Source organism: Choloepus didactylus, chromosome 7, assembly GCF_015220235.1.
Source record: "Choloepus didactylus isolate mChoDid1 chromosome 7, mChoDid1.pri, whole genome shotgun sequence".
In the NCBI taxonomy this organism is placed as follows: domain Eukaryota; kingdom Metazoa; phylum Chordata; class Mammalia; order Pilosa; family Megalonychidae; genus Choloepus; species Choloepus didactylus.
Window position 1 is genome coordinate 106,150,065 of NC_051313.1, and position 16,451 is coordinate 106,166,515.

Below are 16,451 nucleotides of genomic sequence, written 5' to 3' on the forward strand. Positions count from 1 at the left end.
TAAGTTCTGAAAGCATCAAGCGAGGAACCAGGGTGGCTGAGAGTAAAGCACAAAGGGCAGAAAGGAAGGCAGACTGGAGAGATGGGGAGGAGGGGGAGGCTCCTTGCCCTGTTGCCATGGGGATTCTGAAAAGGCAAACAGAACCTGCCCCTTGGGATTCCAGCATCTAGCTTCTCCTTTCATGTGCTCTGTGACCTTGGAAAGACATTTTATCTCTCTGAGCCCCAGTCTCTTCACTGTCAAATAGGGATCATAACGCCTTCCTCATAGGATTGCAGTGAGGATTAAATGAGGATTAATGTGAGGTTAATGAGGCAGGCAGAGTGCCTACCACAGTGGCCAGCACAAAGCAAGCTCTGAACCTTCTCTTTCTCCCCACCACCCCCACCCTTCTGCTATTCTGGAGGCACAAGGAGATGGGGGCAACACAGTGATTCATGTATCTTGCCCCAGACAGCACATGAGCAGGGCACCGCTGCAGCTCATGTGGCCTCAAAGAAGCCTGGGCTGGTGCACGCCCAGCCGCCCTCCCTCCATTCAGTCCTCCTGAATGCCCTGACCTCACCCAGTGCTTTGCTCTGAAGATCTCTGAGGGCTTCAAAGACTCCTCTTTGGACTCAATACAATGTTCCCTCTGGATATGTACACAGGTGGGGGGAAGGCTGAAGGGTGGGGCCCAGCTACCTCCTCAAAATGAGGCCACAACTCCCACTGCTCAGCTGTTCGGGAGATTTCCCTGTACTGCCGTTTCTCCTGCTGTCTGTGGACAAAGGCAAAATCTAATCCATCCCCACACAGGCTCTTGGGTGAAGGCCATGGTGTCCTCTGGAGGAGCCCCACTCCATTAAAAAACAGGTGTGCTTCCCTTCCTCAGGTGTGGCAAATGGAAATCTGAAGCAAATTGCTTGAAAACCATACTTTCCCCTAAAGATTACCACAGATAGTCCCACTTTTAATCATTCCATCTCCACAACCCTTCAAAGGGCCCCAGACACCCAATACTTCAACATTGAAATCTCATCTCTTAGGTTTCCTCTCACTCCTGGACCAAAATCCTTTGTTAGAAAGCATGGTCACCCTACCTGGTGGTTTAAAAACGTGGCTGCAAATTATTTGACACTCTTCCCATGGGGAGGTTGGGGCCCCTGTCCTTGTGCAGGCTTGTGACCACTTCAATCAACGGCATATGGCAAAAGTCACACTCTGTGACTTCTGAGACTGGGCCACAAAAGGCCAGGTGGCTTCCACACATGTTTTTGCAACCAGAGCCACTACATGAGAAGTCTAACTCCCCTGAGAGCGCCATATTGGTAGGCCCCACGTAGGTGCGTCATCCCAGGTCTGTGAGTGAAGGAGCCTTAGGTGATTCCAGCCCCCAGCCATTTGTGTCTTCCCTGCTGAGGTCCCAGACATTTGGAGTGGGGACAAGACATTCCCCTGTGCCTTATTCAAATTCCTGATCCACAGAATCTGTGAGGAAAAGAAAAGAGGACTTCTCATGTAGTGGCTCTGGTTGCAAATGTTTTGGGGTGATTTGTTGTGTTGTAATAGATAATGGGACCCCAGTACAATGTCTTGTAGAACCCAGGCCCCCTGACTCCCAGCCCATTTGGAAAAGCAAATTCCATACACTGAAATGCCCTGACTCCTTGTCCATGGACCAATGCTACTTGTTGATACAAGGGAGTCAAGGATGGACATGTGCAAAAGTTATCTGGAGTAAAATTGGCAAGAGTTGGGGTGGGAAAAACTGGAAGAAAGATGATATTTTATTTTTTTACTTTACTCTAATTCTGAACTCTGATATCTAAAAAAAATTTTTTAATAAAAAAGAAATTGATAGAAAAAGAAGCAAGGGCTTACTAATGTGATTTAAGTGGATGGCTTTATTCAGTGATTTTCACATTGAAATTTGCTGGTGTTTTAGGATTTTTTGTTTGTTTGATTTTCTGTTTTGTTTTGTTTTGTTTAAGCTAGCATTTTCTCATCTGGTCACCCCATGTTCTTCAGGGTCACATGAAGTACTCTGCCCAAGAAGAAAAGCAGAAAGTTGCCATTATTAGTTGTGTTGTTGCTGAGATGAAAACTTGTTTTATGTCCTTAGTGCAGCTTACACATACATCTATGCAACAGAAAGAAGAGCCCTAGGCCAAGAGGAGGAAACACAGATTCACCAAAGTGTTGTTTACTTTTGGGAAAATCATTTTAATGTAACTGAGTCTAAGTTTATTCATTCATAATTTGGATTCAATGATTTCTAAAATCCCTTCTCTAACATTTTGGAGGAAAAGAGTTAATATTTATTAAGTGCTTACCTTGTGGCAAGCTCCATGCTAGGTCCTAAATATAGATTTTATTTAAGCTTAAGAAAATAATCCTGAGAATCACCATTCCCATTTTGCAAATGAAGAAATCAAGGCCCAGTGAAATGAAGGGTTGAGTAGTTGGTAGGGGGAGGAGGGGAATTCTAGAATCAATATGGCTGCCCCCGGGGAACACTTGCTCACTTTCTACCCCCTACAGTGTTTCCCACACCTTATGCCCAGAGGCTTCCAGAGTCTGGTTCTTCAATCTCTAACCCTCCACAGTTAATACAAAGAAACTACTGCATTCCTTTGTAGTTCCATCAGCTATTTAAAGTGGCAAGAAACAATCGCCTCTTTCTCTGAAAAGTCACCACTCTGCTTTCCTGGAAGGGTGGCTCTTTGGATCCGACTAAGTTGCTGAGTGACAACCACTCCCACCCCAACCAGCCTGGCTGCCCTTAGGTGCCCTGGGCAAGTTAGAGGAGTCTTGCCTCTGGGATCTTTCCTGCAGGTCTTGAGACTGTTATGTGGATGAACTTCTATTTTCCCCTTAACAAGAGTCCTTCAGCTGTAGGTTTTCTGGTATTTACTCAGTCCAACACAGGACTCAAGGACTCCTTTTACAGAAAGTTAGGGACTCATCATTTCTTGACAAACATATACCTTCTCTACCCTCATAATGCCTCTCATTCTTGTGTTAGGATGGAAAGGTATCTGCCTCTGTGGGACTGCTCCATGCTAAAAATCTCTTCTGCTTACATAACTGTTACTTCTGCCTGAATTCTGAAATAATCACTAAATATTTACAAAGTCCCACTGCAGTCGGCACTGAGACGGATTGTTGAAAACTGTAATATCTAAGAGGAATGACTGCAGAGTGGTTAAGATCATGAGCTTCAAAGTCGTATGCTATAGATTTCAATTACATTGTGATAGTTCAAGAATAACCATAAATCCTTTGCCTCTCCTCTTATTGAGAGTTTGCCCCATGACTGGCTTTGACCAACAGAATACTATAGAAGTGGCCCTGTCCATCTCCTCTTCCAAGGCAGACCTTGAAAGCTATGCAGCTTCTTCTTTGTTCTTCTTAGAGGCCAGTGTCATGTATGAATTCTGACTAATCTGGGACCACCATGCCGGAAGGAAGCCCAAGTTAGTCAAATCAGGAGAGAGAAGGACCATGTAGAGGAGCATCAAGAAACTAGGCCCATAAGTGAAGCCTTCTTGGACCTTCCAGCCCAGTCCAGCCCCAGTTGAGTGCAGCCAATTGAATAACCCAGGCTGACTCTACCTGAAGCAGGACTTCCCTGCTGAGCCCTGCCTGGATTCCTAACCCACGGAATCATCAGAAAATAAAATGGCCATTGTTCTAAAGCCCTAAGTTGTGGTGTAGTTTGTTAAGCAGCAATAGGTAACTGAAATAGAGTGTAAGAAAATTAGAGTGCTAAACTCATAGTACACATGCTGTCATTGAGCAGTTGGGTCAGAATGGTAAGCAACATCCTCACAGAGGAGGTGGACCTGAAGGTTTGTAGGAGTGGATGGAGTTGAGCGACTGCAAGGGCAGGGTGTGGGGGGAAGGAATTCTACAAGAGCCAATTACTCCACAGGCCTCTAGGGAAATGCCCGGAACATGGCCAGACTCCTCAGCCACCTAACTGCAGAGATCAAACACTTAACTCTAGGGAATCTGCCTGAGTTTGCCCCAGAATGACCTCCTAAGAATAGAACCCTTCTTCAAAGTCCTGTTTTATCTTTACCATTCCTATGACTTCTGTATTGTAGTCCATAATTTCTTAATCTATGTTTTAATATATAAGTAGTTAAATTACTTACCAGGTAAATTACCTAATTTCACCTCCATCCTACCCTCTGCAAGGAAAATAGATACTCCACAAAGAGGGATCACAGTTAAGCTTAGAATCTGTGTACTCCCAGAACACAAAACACCTTGAGGGGTTAGTCAGCCTCACTCTCCTACTAATGTCAGAGGCTTGGGAATTTTCTTTCAAGGTCTTCTCAAGCATCTTCAGCAGCCAGAAGTGACCTCTGGATCCCCCACTCCTCTCTCTTTCCCAGCTTTAAGCTACACTTAGATACACAAGGGAATCTACTCAAAAGAAGCCACCTGCCATCCTCTCCAGATGCAGATTAAAAACTAAAGTCACTTGACAATCTAGTTCTTATATCTCCAAACCATGCTCCAGGTCTGTCTCGCACAGAGCATTTGAAAAGCAACCTGAGATAATTCCCAGTCTTCCCTGGACTTGCTCAGATGCTCCCCAAACTTCCTTTTTTTTTTTTTCTTTCTTAAACAATTTGCATACACATCTATAGCCTGTGTAGATACATTGACACTTGGAAGCAAAATAGAGAAAACTTTTTATTACTATTTGGCATTTGAAAATTATTATCCGGTGAGATGATGTGTATTGAAGGAGACGACTTGCAGCTAGCATCCCAGGGATAGCTCACTCTCTAGACCTGGGTGAACCTACTACCTCCTGGCTTCTACAGTGAGGACTGGCTGGTGCCAGACTTGGATGGCTGCCAACACAAATTAGAAGTAGGATGCCTCCTAGACGGGGAGACTGGCCTCAGTAGACAGAGAATGCTGAGAATTTCAGAGGGATCATCACCTCAGCAGGAGACCAAAAGTTAGCTTCAGAAAGAGCAGCTACCCCAGCAGACGGTCCTTTCCAGAAAGTCTTTGATTCTGTTACTCTGTGAGTCTAGACCCTGTCTTTTCCATGTCCCATCCCCAATCCCACTCCATGACTCCGGTCCTTTCCCACAAAATAAACCCTCTCTCTCTCTTCCTAGTTCTATACAGAAATACAGTCATGGGTTATTTAACATTTTAAAGCCCTAACTGACACTCTGTAAGAACCAAGCTAACCAGGGCAACTTATATTCAAAAATGGATCTATCAAGAAAGGTAGATCCTGTCAACTAGCACATATTTGACTCTAGATCTCAGTCTCCTTGTTTGCTAATGAGAGCCGTGGAAGAAGAAGCAGTTTTGACATTCTGTGATTGTTTCAATTCGTAGCAGGGCAAGGACTTCAGATGATCTCAGGACAGAGAGAAAATAAGATCAGCAAGCTGCCCAGTAGGCTAAAATTAACTGACTCTCCACACTCTGGATTTGGCAAATAAGTAAACTTCTTTTCTGTTCCTCCTCTGAGAGCTCAAACATATCTTATGAGACTCCTGAGAAGGACCCAGAAACATTATTATAAGACTCAGTGCCAAGTGTGGGGAGCTATACATTTGAATCCTATAACCTCATTCTTTCTCAGCCACCAGCTAGCAGTCTACAATTGGTCCCTACATCAGGCAATGCAGGGTTTTTCTTAATATATGATTTTAATCTACAACAGTCCCTGCCAATTCAAAATAAAGAGAAGAGAGGGTGCTGGGAGCATATTCCCTACAAATGTAAAAGGAAAATGAAAGGGGTCCCATCTTATACTTCAACAGTTGATTTGATACTTGGAAAATGATCCTTTGGGCCAAAGAATATTTTTACACTGTGTGTCTATATAAACATAGTTGTTTTTTTTTTTTTTTTTTTTTTTAATAGAAAGCACATCACTAGTCTCTAAAAACAAACGTGGTTTTGATTGAAGCAGACTTACATTTATATCTGAAGCTCATTTGCTAACAATAGAACCAGCTTTCCCATTTGCCAAGATCAATGTTGACCTGTTTTCACCTAAATTTTATAGATGTCAGAAAAAGAAACTGTTCACTACTCAGTGGCATACCCTGGCCTTTCTCAGCCACACTTGCTTGCATTTTTGCAGCTCCTTTAAATTCCCCTTGTCACAAAAACTAACAATAAGGTCAAGTATTTCAGTAAGAAATATTGAATTATTATCCAACTTTGTCAAGCAGCCAAGAACCTACGAAAGCTAACTACGAACTATAGAAGAGAACAGCTTAACCTCAGGCCTCTCAGCCCTGCTTGCATTGTACAGGGAAAGATTTTTGGCACTGGGGGGCACTGGGAAGGTTGGGGAGGAAGGGGGGTGGGCAGACGTGATGGCTCGCCATCACGTCCAGGCTCCTGTCCCTTAGGAGTGTCTTATTGCGCTCGCTTGCCGCTGCAAAGAGCCAGCTTTGATTTTTCTTGGAGAGGGCTCCAGGCACCCTAACATCTCATCCATGCCAACACCATGAGGCTGCCGAGCTCTCCTGATCCCCTGGCTGTATCCCTGTCCATCAAGGCTAATTTCTGTGACAACATAAACTTCACTGTGTAGCCAATAAACTCAAACCCGATGGAAATTGATGTGGCCAGGAAGGAGAATGACAAACTGGCAAGATGTCAGTGCTGGAAATAGCACTCATTTCACCGGCCAGTGATTTGGGAGGGGTAGAAATGGAATTATGTGTGTGAATGTGTTTTGTTTGTCCTAATAACTCTAATAAAGAGTCCATTAATCAATAAACTAACTCTCACAAAGATAAAAATAAATGCAAGGCATTCAAAGTGAGCTTCAAGTGGAACCATAACTCTCCTTCATTTTCACCTTAACTCTTAAGGGCACAGATCCCCTATTGCCTCAAAGGATCTGGGCAGGGTAATTGGGCAAGAGAGAGAGAAGAGTGAGGGTTGCCTTTCAGCTGGGCAGGGAAAAGAGCAGCCTGCAAGGAGGCAGCAGTCCCAGGATAGGATGTGAGGGATGCCAAGGAAACATCCCAAAGGATTCCTGCCCTTTGAGCAGGTCATGGGGCCTTCCAGGTGAGGTTTTAGTGGTTCCAGAAAACCTCCCTTGAAATGCAAATACACTGACTCCTCAAGGATGCAAGGCAGGACAGGTACATCTTCTAAAAGGGGAAGTCCACAGTACAGGGTTAGTTGGTGCGGGGTTGGGGAGAAGCAGAGTCCACGTGAGGTCCAAAGGATAGGTTTGGAGGTGTGGATAGAGAAGACCCCAAGATTCAGCTTTAAAAGTTTTCTTAGAATCAGTCAGAGGCATAGTTCTTGTAAGCTCTTTGGATGTGTGACCATCCAGAGCATAGACTTAACTCAACCATTTGTGCTTGTCACCCTTCCCTATTGAATGTTGAAGGGTCCTATGTTCCAAAATTATCCCTCACTACCCCATAAAGACTCCAGTTCACCTGGTAGTAAGTGTTAGGCAAGCAATGTGGTAGAATACATCTGCACTCTACACTAAAAATTTGATGCTTTGTCCTGTTGTCTCAACATTTTTAAAATTGATGCCCTCTTGTCAAATATTAAAATCTCAGATTCTTTATTTCATGTGATATATTTTGGTAAAATAGACATTTCTTTGAGGTTATAATTATTAAATTCTAATATTGAATATGATTTTCCAAATTATTATTCCCATCTCACAAAAATTCTAATATTGCTCACACTTCCTCGCCCCCACCACCATACCACTCCAGTCCCTTTGAAAATCCCTTTTGCTCATCTTATCAGTGGAAGTGTGATTTGGCATGCTGAAGCATACCGTAGAGCCTGGGGTTGCTATTTCTCTTTTTCTTTCTGGAGAGCCGTAAATGGGATTTATTCGCAGTTATTGTACTACAGGGTGGATGGGCGGGCTGATACCAGCTCAGCTTCAGACCCAGCTCAAATATCATTTTCCTTCCTTTTCCAAGAGTTTCTGTCTCCTTGGGGCTCCTCTGCCCTTGATTCACATCTCTTTTATGGCACCTGTGGCACTGTATTGCAAATTATAAGTTTATATTTCTGTCTCTATGAGCAGATGGTAAGAGTAGGGATGTGCTCATTCATTTTCATTTCCACCATTTCTAGTAAGTGTTCAATCAATATTATTGAATGAATAGAAATGCAGCCCTTCCCTCAAGATCAGCCAGAGTTGGGGATTGTGAAGCAAGGCAATAACAATTATCCTCTCAAGCAAGGGGGAGGGTGAAGCTACAAATTCTCCCTCCACGCAGCCCTTTACCTCTTTCTGTCCTCTAAATGGCATAGCATTTGTGTCTGATAATCATCTGGTACAATAATAACTGTGACTATCATTAAAAGGGGCCAGGTGATTCACTATGCTCTAAGATTTGTCTAATAACAGTATACCTTATATCTATGTGTGCCATCATTGCCCCAACAGTATGGTATTCCCCTTGCATTTTTAAAATTGAGGAGAGATTGGTTATACTTAAGTCAGTAAGCAGTTAAAAAGTACAATTGAGATGAAGAGTCTATCTTGTTTCAAGATTAGCTGTCATGTTTTCATTTGTTTAGGTGGCTAGGACATGATGCTGATGATGTCAAGAGTATGACCCTGTCTCTACAGCCAAGAACATGTGAACAACAAATAGAAAGACCTTCCCATGTAAGTCTCTACACTTAGTAGCGAGGACAAGGGGCCTGGCTGAGAAAAGTAAAATCAACTTGAAGCATGTTGCCAATGGATCTTTGTCCAGGAAGGAATGGCATGGATGCTCTTAGACTGAATTCCTCACTCACTAAGTCAGGCCTGGTACACTAACTTTATCTATGTTTTTATAAAGTATCATAGAGCAGGTGTGTTTCAGTACAGTTAGCTGGAGCATGATATATGGAATCACTATGTTGAGAATTAATTTATATAAGAAAGTTTTAATAGAATCTCTTTGCCTAAGTTTATAATAAATGGAAAAAGTTTCATGAGAGCTAGAAAACTAAATACATATAAATACTTAATGAAAAGATAATGCAGAAGATGCTACTATTTTTTACAAAGGAAGGAAATTTTCTTCCAGTGAGTGAGTATAGGAATTGCTAGGAAATACATTTCTAACCCTTGATTCCCACTCGTCTATCTACAGGATGATCTTGCATAAGTGATTTGACCTGACCCTCTCTGTGACACCATTTCTTCATCTTCTGCAAAACGGCCATTTTTGCCAATTCTGTGAGAAACTATGGACTGCTTTCTCCCTCATAATGCTAGGGAGACTCTTAAAGTTCTTCATAATTTCTCCATTCTAAAAGCCATTTGAAATCTATAGCTAAGAGTTGCATGGTCCCTCAACAGACCATTAGGCAGGTAATTTATTATTGTCCACATTTAAGAAGAAGGTCAAGAGAGGTTGAGTGGCTTGTTCAAGGTCACATATCGAGTTAGTAAGGGTTAAGGATCTGGAACCCAGATCTTTTTGCCCCCTCCTGCTGTTCCCCTTTCAATACACCAGTGAATCCCTTAATACAGAGTTGGCTGCATGGCTGCTACAACAGGAAAGAGAAAATGAGACAGTAGCTTTCCCCTTGAGTATATGAAAATTACCCATGTTTTAAACACCAAGTGTCCCATATATGGTGGTGGGGGTGACAGGCATGTATGACTAAATTAGACGTCAAGTACCTTACAAATACTTGAGTGTTTTAGGAAATGAGAATTGGGAAGTGAAATTGACTATAAGCAGAAATCAAAACTATCTAAATTCACTCTACAAACTAATTGCTAACTGTTAATCTCAGTTTTTAGCTATTTAAAGCATTTATGAATTTGCTTAAATGAAGAATAGCATGACAAACCACTCATATGGCATGGCTTAAACTGAACAGAGATGTTTTCCAAGATAGTTTTTAGTGATGATGTGCCTTACAGCATATTGCTCTGGCTGCACTAGGTGTTCATTAAATATTTGCAGAAAGAAGAGAGAGAAGAAGGTAGAGAGGATGAGAGGTCATTTCTATTCTCTGGGCTTTGAATTGGGAATTTAATTCCATATAAAGAGGATTTAATGAAATCTTTAAGATACTCGGGGAAAAGCCTACCTATTCATTCAAAGTAATTCGAGTGATCTAGGATAGGGAGCAGCGATGCCCCATTCCTGGTTGCTCCAGGTCCCAGCATGCATGCACCAAGCCTTGCACACATCAGGCATTCCAAATTTCCTCAGGCCTTGGCCTCCCAGATTAGCTCTCTCCACCACCCAGCGCTGCTTCTTAAGGCTGCCAGCTCAGAGGTGGGTGACCCGAATGCTGCCTCTTCATCAGATGACTAGGAGGACCCCACAGCCACTTATGGAAAGGCAAGAGTTGAAGTTCACAGGAATTTCTTGGCTCTGGTCTTTCTCTTGTTAGGCCAACTGGGCCAAATTAAGTTCAGTAATACCTTTTTTCAGTAGCAACATTTACACAAATGTCAACATGCCTAAATGGAAAACCTTGGATGAAACTACAGATTAGGGAATAGGGTCAGGTTAAAGATTTCTGTTTTGAATGTGTCAATATGTTTCATATAGTTATGGTTTATGTGCTGCGATGTCTGAGTTTCTTCAGGGAAGGAGACCACAGTAAGCCAATCGCCTAACTTAACCTTAATGTTCAATAGAAAAGTCATTTATGAAATATACAGAAAATATTACTTTCAAAGAGCAATGTTTTAAAAAATATTAAAATACTTAAAAAATATTTTCCCTTGTGTCTCCAGCTCTATTGTAATTCAAAGTAATTAAAAATTTTATTTCTGCTTTTGTAATAATCATCTTAATTATTATAAATAATAATAATAATAATGAGAGGTTCCATCTATTTTACACCTGTTGTGTGCCAGACACTTCGCTTGCCATTTTCGTATCTCATCAACTCCTTTACTTCCCATAACTTTCATTACGTAGCTTATCAAGGAGACTGTGTCCAAAGTTTTAGCTTAGGGACATGTCTTTAGAATCAGGCAGCTTTAGGCTTGACTCTTAATAGCCATGATATCTTGGGCAAGTCACTAAGCCTCTCGGAACCTCAGTTTCCTCATCAGTAAAATAGAGATAAAAACAGAACCAACTTCTTCACAGTTTTCTGGAAGATTGAAAAAATGCATGTGAACTATTAAGCAAAGTGCCGGGTGCATAGTCAATTGTGCAATGAAAGTTAAATGTTATTAGTAGTATTATTATTTGATTGTGCTACTGGTATCAGACCTGACTTTTCCCCCAAAAGAAATAAGATGACAGCCTTCAGTGCTCTCCTTAGTGGGGAAGGAGGAAAATCGTCTCCATTCCCTTCTCCCCAGGATGTTCATATGCGTGAGATCGGGGCCAAGTGAACTTCAAGGGCATCTTTGGAGAAATAGTGAGAAAAAGGGTAGTGGGCCCTTTCTGTGATGCAGAGGAGGGAGTGGCAGTTGGGGAGAGGAAGGCCCTGGGATGATGACATGAAGTGGAAAGATGTCAAAGGGAACTTTGGGGAATTGGTTATTGCTATGAGTCTGTCCACTTGCTCCTAACACGCCTTCTTTCTCTCGCGCTCATTCTCCTGCAGGCCTTGGGAGTAGAGCCCCAAAACGTAGGCTGGAAGAGAAGTCTGTCCAGGCCCCTCCCACAGGGCACCCCTGCTCTCCAGGAAGCAACTTCTGGGCAGCACTCTGAGACGGCCCGAGCACTGTGCAGCCTGATCACTTTCTGCTTTGCTCAGCCTGCCCCCACGGAACCCCACACTGGCTCTGGTAGCTCTCTGGGAAAGAAGAAAGCAACACTTCTCATGTGTGGCATATTCTAATAATAAAATAATAACTGAGAGATTTGATGGACTCTGACAGGGGAAGAAGGGAGAGAAAAAGATGGAACAAAGATGCCATTTTAAGACTGTTGGCTCATGTTCAGGATTTCACTATTTTCTATGGCAAGGAGCAAGTAAAAAAATCCCCCTATTGATGAGCATTTTTCTACAGTCATTGAAAGCCAAAGGGCTCAGGGCTTCTGACTTTCCTTCTGGGTAACCTGTGACCCTGTCTCCTGGATAACTTAGAATAGGGCAGGGTGGTGAAATCGAGAGACTTAAAGGCCCCCGGCAAGCAGCTCAGACGAGGAAAGGGTACAGGAGGACACACTGTATTTTCAGTTTGGATTCTGTGATCTTTCTGCCAAACAGGGGTTTACAAAGCAAAAACCTCCAGAGCCTTCTCATACTTTCTGGCTTATTCTTCTGGTGTTCATCTTAACAGGAATCAGCTGTTTGCCTTCTCACTTATACAGCATGTTGCCGAGGAGAACTTAGCATCTGGTCTGGCTATTAAAAACAAGAACATCCTGCTCTGTTGGGAGAACAGCACCACTGGCAATAAAAGGACAGAGATCATTTGCATTCAGGATTCTAGAGATGTGTTTTGGTTCAATATCTGCCCCCTCCTCCTTCCTACACGGCTTTCATTTTAATATTGTCTGATGTATCCATCATTTGCATAGTGGTCTCCCTGTTCTGACAAAGAGAGACACAGAGAAAGAGAGCATATACTTTTTCCTTTCACCAGGAGGCAGGAATCAGTGGAGTTGTTCAAACACTGATCTGCTCCTGCAGTGTGATAAAGTGGAACTACCAGAGGATTTTTTTTTTAGAACTGCGGAAATGAAAAAGTAAACAAGACAGAGACTGCATTAGTATTTAGGCTCCAGCTTTTTGTTGTTGTTTTCGTCTTTTTTCTTTTCTTAAGCACTGGGATAGGAGCCTGGAGGAACCATATAATATGAAAAATTCTGAAAGGTTTTATTAGCCAATAAAAAAAACTTAGTTCCTATTAACTACTTCACTCCTTGCTAAAGTTTGGTACTTGCTTCCTTCTTGGATCCCTCTCTCCTTCTCGTGCCTACAAGGAATGAAAGTTGGTCCACCAATCTTTCTCTGCACAACCTGATTCACAGATTATGTTCCAGAAAAGTGTGGCTGAGAATTATATTCCATAAGAATCTCTGCATTTCTCCTCTGATCACCAGTGAGAAACTTTTGATGAGTCATTATTTTCTATGCCCCTAAATTCACATGCAAAGACTCTTTAAGCATCCTCCTAAAAAGGAGGTCAGGTCATTGTGATGTACATGATTTTAAAAATTAAATGAATTTTAGAGAAAACAAAATCAGGTTAAGGCATTACTGGGACAAGTGATGATCCTAAAGGGGACTGCACCTCTTGGTTTGGGGCAGAAGAATAAAGCGAAATGCTCAGAGAAACAGAAAGTGAAACTGGTCAGAGTTATTTCAGTCGCTGTCAGAGATGGATAGAGTTATAAAAAATAAAGAACCTGAATGAGGAAAGAAAGGATGTCAAGGGAAATTTAAATCATAAAACCATTTTAATAGTGCACCCACAATTATATTTTTCACATGATTTTGTTTGTTTTGTGCTCTTATTAATAGAAATTCACATATTTGCTTCAATCCGTCATCCAATTGTGTTTAGGGGGGTTCTTGTTACTCCCTTTCTCAAAAGCACCCTTAAGCTCTGTCACTATATCCCATGTATCTTAATTCCATTAAGCCTACTAAATTCTACCTCCATTTCCCATATTCAGGCTAACTCTAGTACTTTGGGTGCTCCAGGAGAAATTTCCCAAGGCTTAAGGAACACAAAGACATATGAAACCTGGCGGTGAGTTTGACTGTGCTCTGGTCCCATTTAATGTTACTGCTCTAAGAGCTATTCCTTTCCGGATCTATGTAGAAGTTTGCTTGCAACTTATTTTTTTATTTTTAGCATTTTGCTACCTGGTCTTGATTTCTTTATGAGAAATGGCAGGTGGAGGAAAATTCTTCCCTTTCTATTGGATACAAAGTGGGACAGAACGATACTGGAAGAAAAAGTAGTAAACAAGAAGTGAGCTACATTTGCAATGCTAAAACATAAAACAAGTTTTTCAGAAAACTCCACTCAGTGGCCAGACATCATTGCAACAAGATGATGAGAAAATGAATTAAAATAAGTTTTAATAAAAGTGGGTTTCCAGAAACTTGATCCCTTTGCTTTCCAACAGGCTGAGCACATTTGAACAACAGGGCTGGAGTGAGTCACAAGAAGCTTTTGAATAAAAGCTTTACAAAAATTAATAACCACCTCTTCTTGGATGTTAGCTTCACCAGGCTCCCTTAACTGATATCTCAAGGAGCATCCAGTGTCTCCTGTTCCCTCTATGTAACCTGTTTAAGGAAGAGTGCTTTGCCATGTGTGGGATGAAGACCATGTTTTTTTTTGCAGAATTTGTAGGAATTAAACAACAGAGACAAATAAATACTGCATTAAGGAACATGCCTGCATGTGTGTATGTGGAGAGTCTCATCTTTCCCTGAATGGCTGCTCAGGTATCCCTTTGCATCTCTCCTCCCTCTCGTCTTAGAGGTGCACACACACATAGCCTTGGTGTATTACCCTTTGCATCTGCAGTGGATCCTTTCCTTTACTAAATTTTGATTCACTACTTCTTTAAATTTCATTTCTAAAGCCTTGTGACTGAATAGCTACTGCTGAGAACCCCCTGGGAAGTCAAAAAGAGGCTTCCAGGGTACACAGGAATGGTGGGGAGGGAGAAATTCCCTTACCTTGGCCCAGAGGCCATAATTTAAATACAGAGCATCAAGTGTCCATGCACTGGTTCCTGCCTGGCCTTTCTTCAGCAACTTCCCCAGCCCCGAGGAGACAGCCAACAAAGGAAGAGCAGACATGGGTGGGGAAAGAGTTGGAATAAACCTGGCCGGTGCACCACGGTATAGTGACCAGGCCAGACTGTCTTACCGCCTGCATATTCAGTGCTCCAACACCTGGACATCCCTGGCATTGCAGACTTGCACAAGAAAGCGTCCCTTACCCATAAGGAACTGACTTCAGGAGCAAATGCATATGTTTGCCTAGGATTTCACAGGTGACCTAGCCCTCACTCACTAAAACTGAGACAGTTGAGTTGTACTCCACTTCCCTAGAAAAACTTAGAGGATGTGACAAATAGTGTTATCATAAGCCCCTTACTTTGTACATGCCCCCAAACCATTGTTTCCTAGGAATGATCTCTAAAATGATTTTCAAATAGTTGGAACAGAGAGGCTAATAGATTGGATTGTCTACTATAAACCTGAAAATCTAGGTAGGGTTGTTTACTTAAATCAGACAAGCCAGCCCCTCCGTTTCTGCCGTGGCTCTTGGCTATGTAGACTTGTCATTTACTGTTTACCACCCATTTCCAAGTGGGGTTGAAAAATCAATTCATGAAGATCTGTAGGATCTGCCCCCACTGGCTGTGAATGAGTGCTTTCCCTGCCTCCTTCCTTGCCTTTTCAGACTGTTTTCAAAGCCCATCAATAAAAACATGTGGCTCTTCAACCGCATTTGCAGATAATAACTTCAGGGGGCTTCCTGTTTACATGGCAATACCCATTTCCCAGCCAAATAAACTCCGCAACAGAGAGCTGAGGTGTTTATTGGGCCAGTCTCGGCTGGGATTGAGTTAACAGGAAACACCCACTCTCACAGAAATGTCTGATGATTAAATATTTGGGGGGCAGGGAGCATGAGGGGTCAAAAACACTGGTGAAATTGCTTTCTTCTTCTGCCTGTTGTTTCCAGTGAGTAACATTAGCAGCCATGATAAACATGGCTAAGCAGGTCAGACCTCATAATGCCCTCTAGCTTTGCTGTTCACTGGCTGAACCTCCTGTGAAGCCGGGAGGAGGGGGGGAAGAGTAGATGGAAAGCCAGGAACCTCCCACACAATAACACCCAAACCTCAGGGCACCATCAGGTGAAGAAATGAACAGGCCACTTAATCATCCATCATTGGGAAGCCTGTCTGGCTACCCTGTTTTAGGAGCAATATATTCTCACATTGGCTCCATCAGTGAAGCTTGAGCAAAGAGTTTAGAAAGAGCCTTTAGACTAGTGGCTCTCAATCAGGGGAGATTTGGCAATATCTGGAGACATTTTTGGTTGCAGGGGACTGAGGAGATGATACTGGTATCTAGTGGGCAGAGGCCAGGGATGCTGCTAAATATCCTACCCAGGATGGGACAGCACTCCCTACACACACAACAAAGAATTATCTGGTGTGACATGCCGACAGTGCTGAAATCTAGCACAATGCCTTTTCATAGACCAAGAAACCAAGACCCAGAGGGGTAAAGTCACTTGCCCCAAACCACACTGCTGGACAAAGCCAGAGAGGGAAAGAAAGCCATTGTGCCTGTCTCCCATGCAGATGCATTTTAAAGTCACACAGACATTTAATTTTTAAAATAAATAAACACTCTCGAATTTTTGCAAACAAGTTCCCTGTCCAAAGCTCACTCAAGTGCTTTTAGGATGTCTCCTATTCTTAGAAATTAGCTATTTCTAAGATTTCTCAAAAACAGTGCCAAAGGGTTAAGATTGAGCAGATCCTCTTAAAGGAAGCCTCTAATTC

The 16,451-nt window shown here is 42.5% G+C and overlaps 1 protein-coding gene across 1 annotated transcript in view; it reads right to left on the reverse strand.

Moving 5' to 3' along the window:
- Positions 1-1,999: 1,999 nt before the first annotated feature.
- The window catches only part of RUNX2 (RUNX family transcription factor 2), a 230,296-nt gene continuing 215,844 nt past the window's right edge, over positions 2,000-16,451 (reverse strand). Inside the window, exon 6 of the mRNA XM_037843139.1 lies at positions 2,000-2,026. Coding sequence (XP_037699067.1) covers positions 2,013-2,026 — 14 coding nt within the window. The 3' untranslated portion in view covers positions 2,000-2,012. The remainder of the gene's footprint in view (positions 2,027-16,451) is intronic.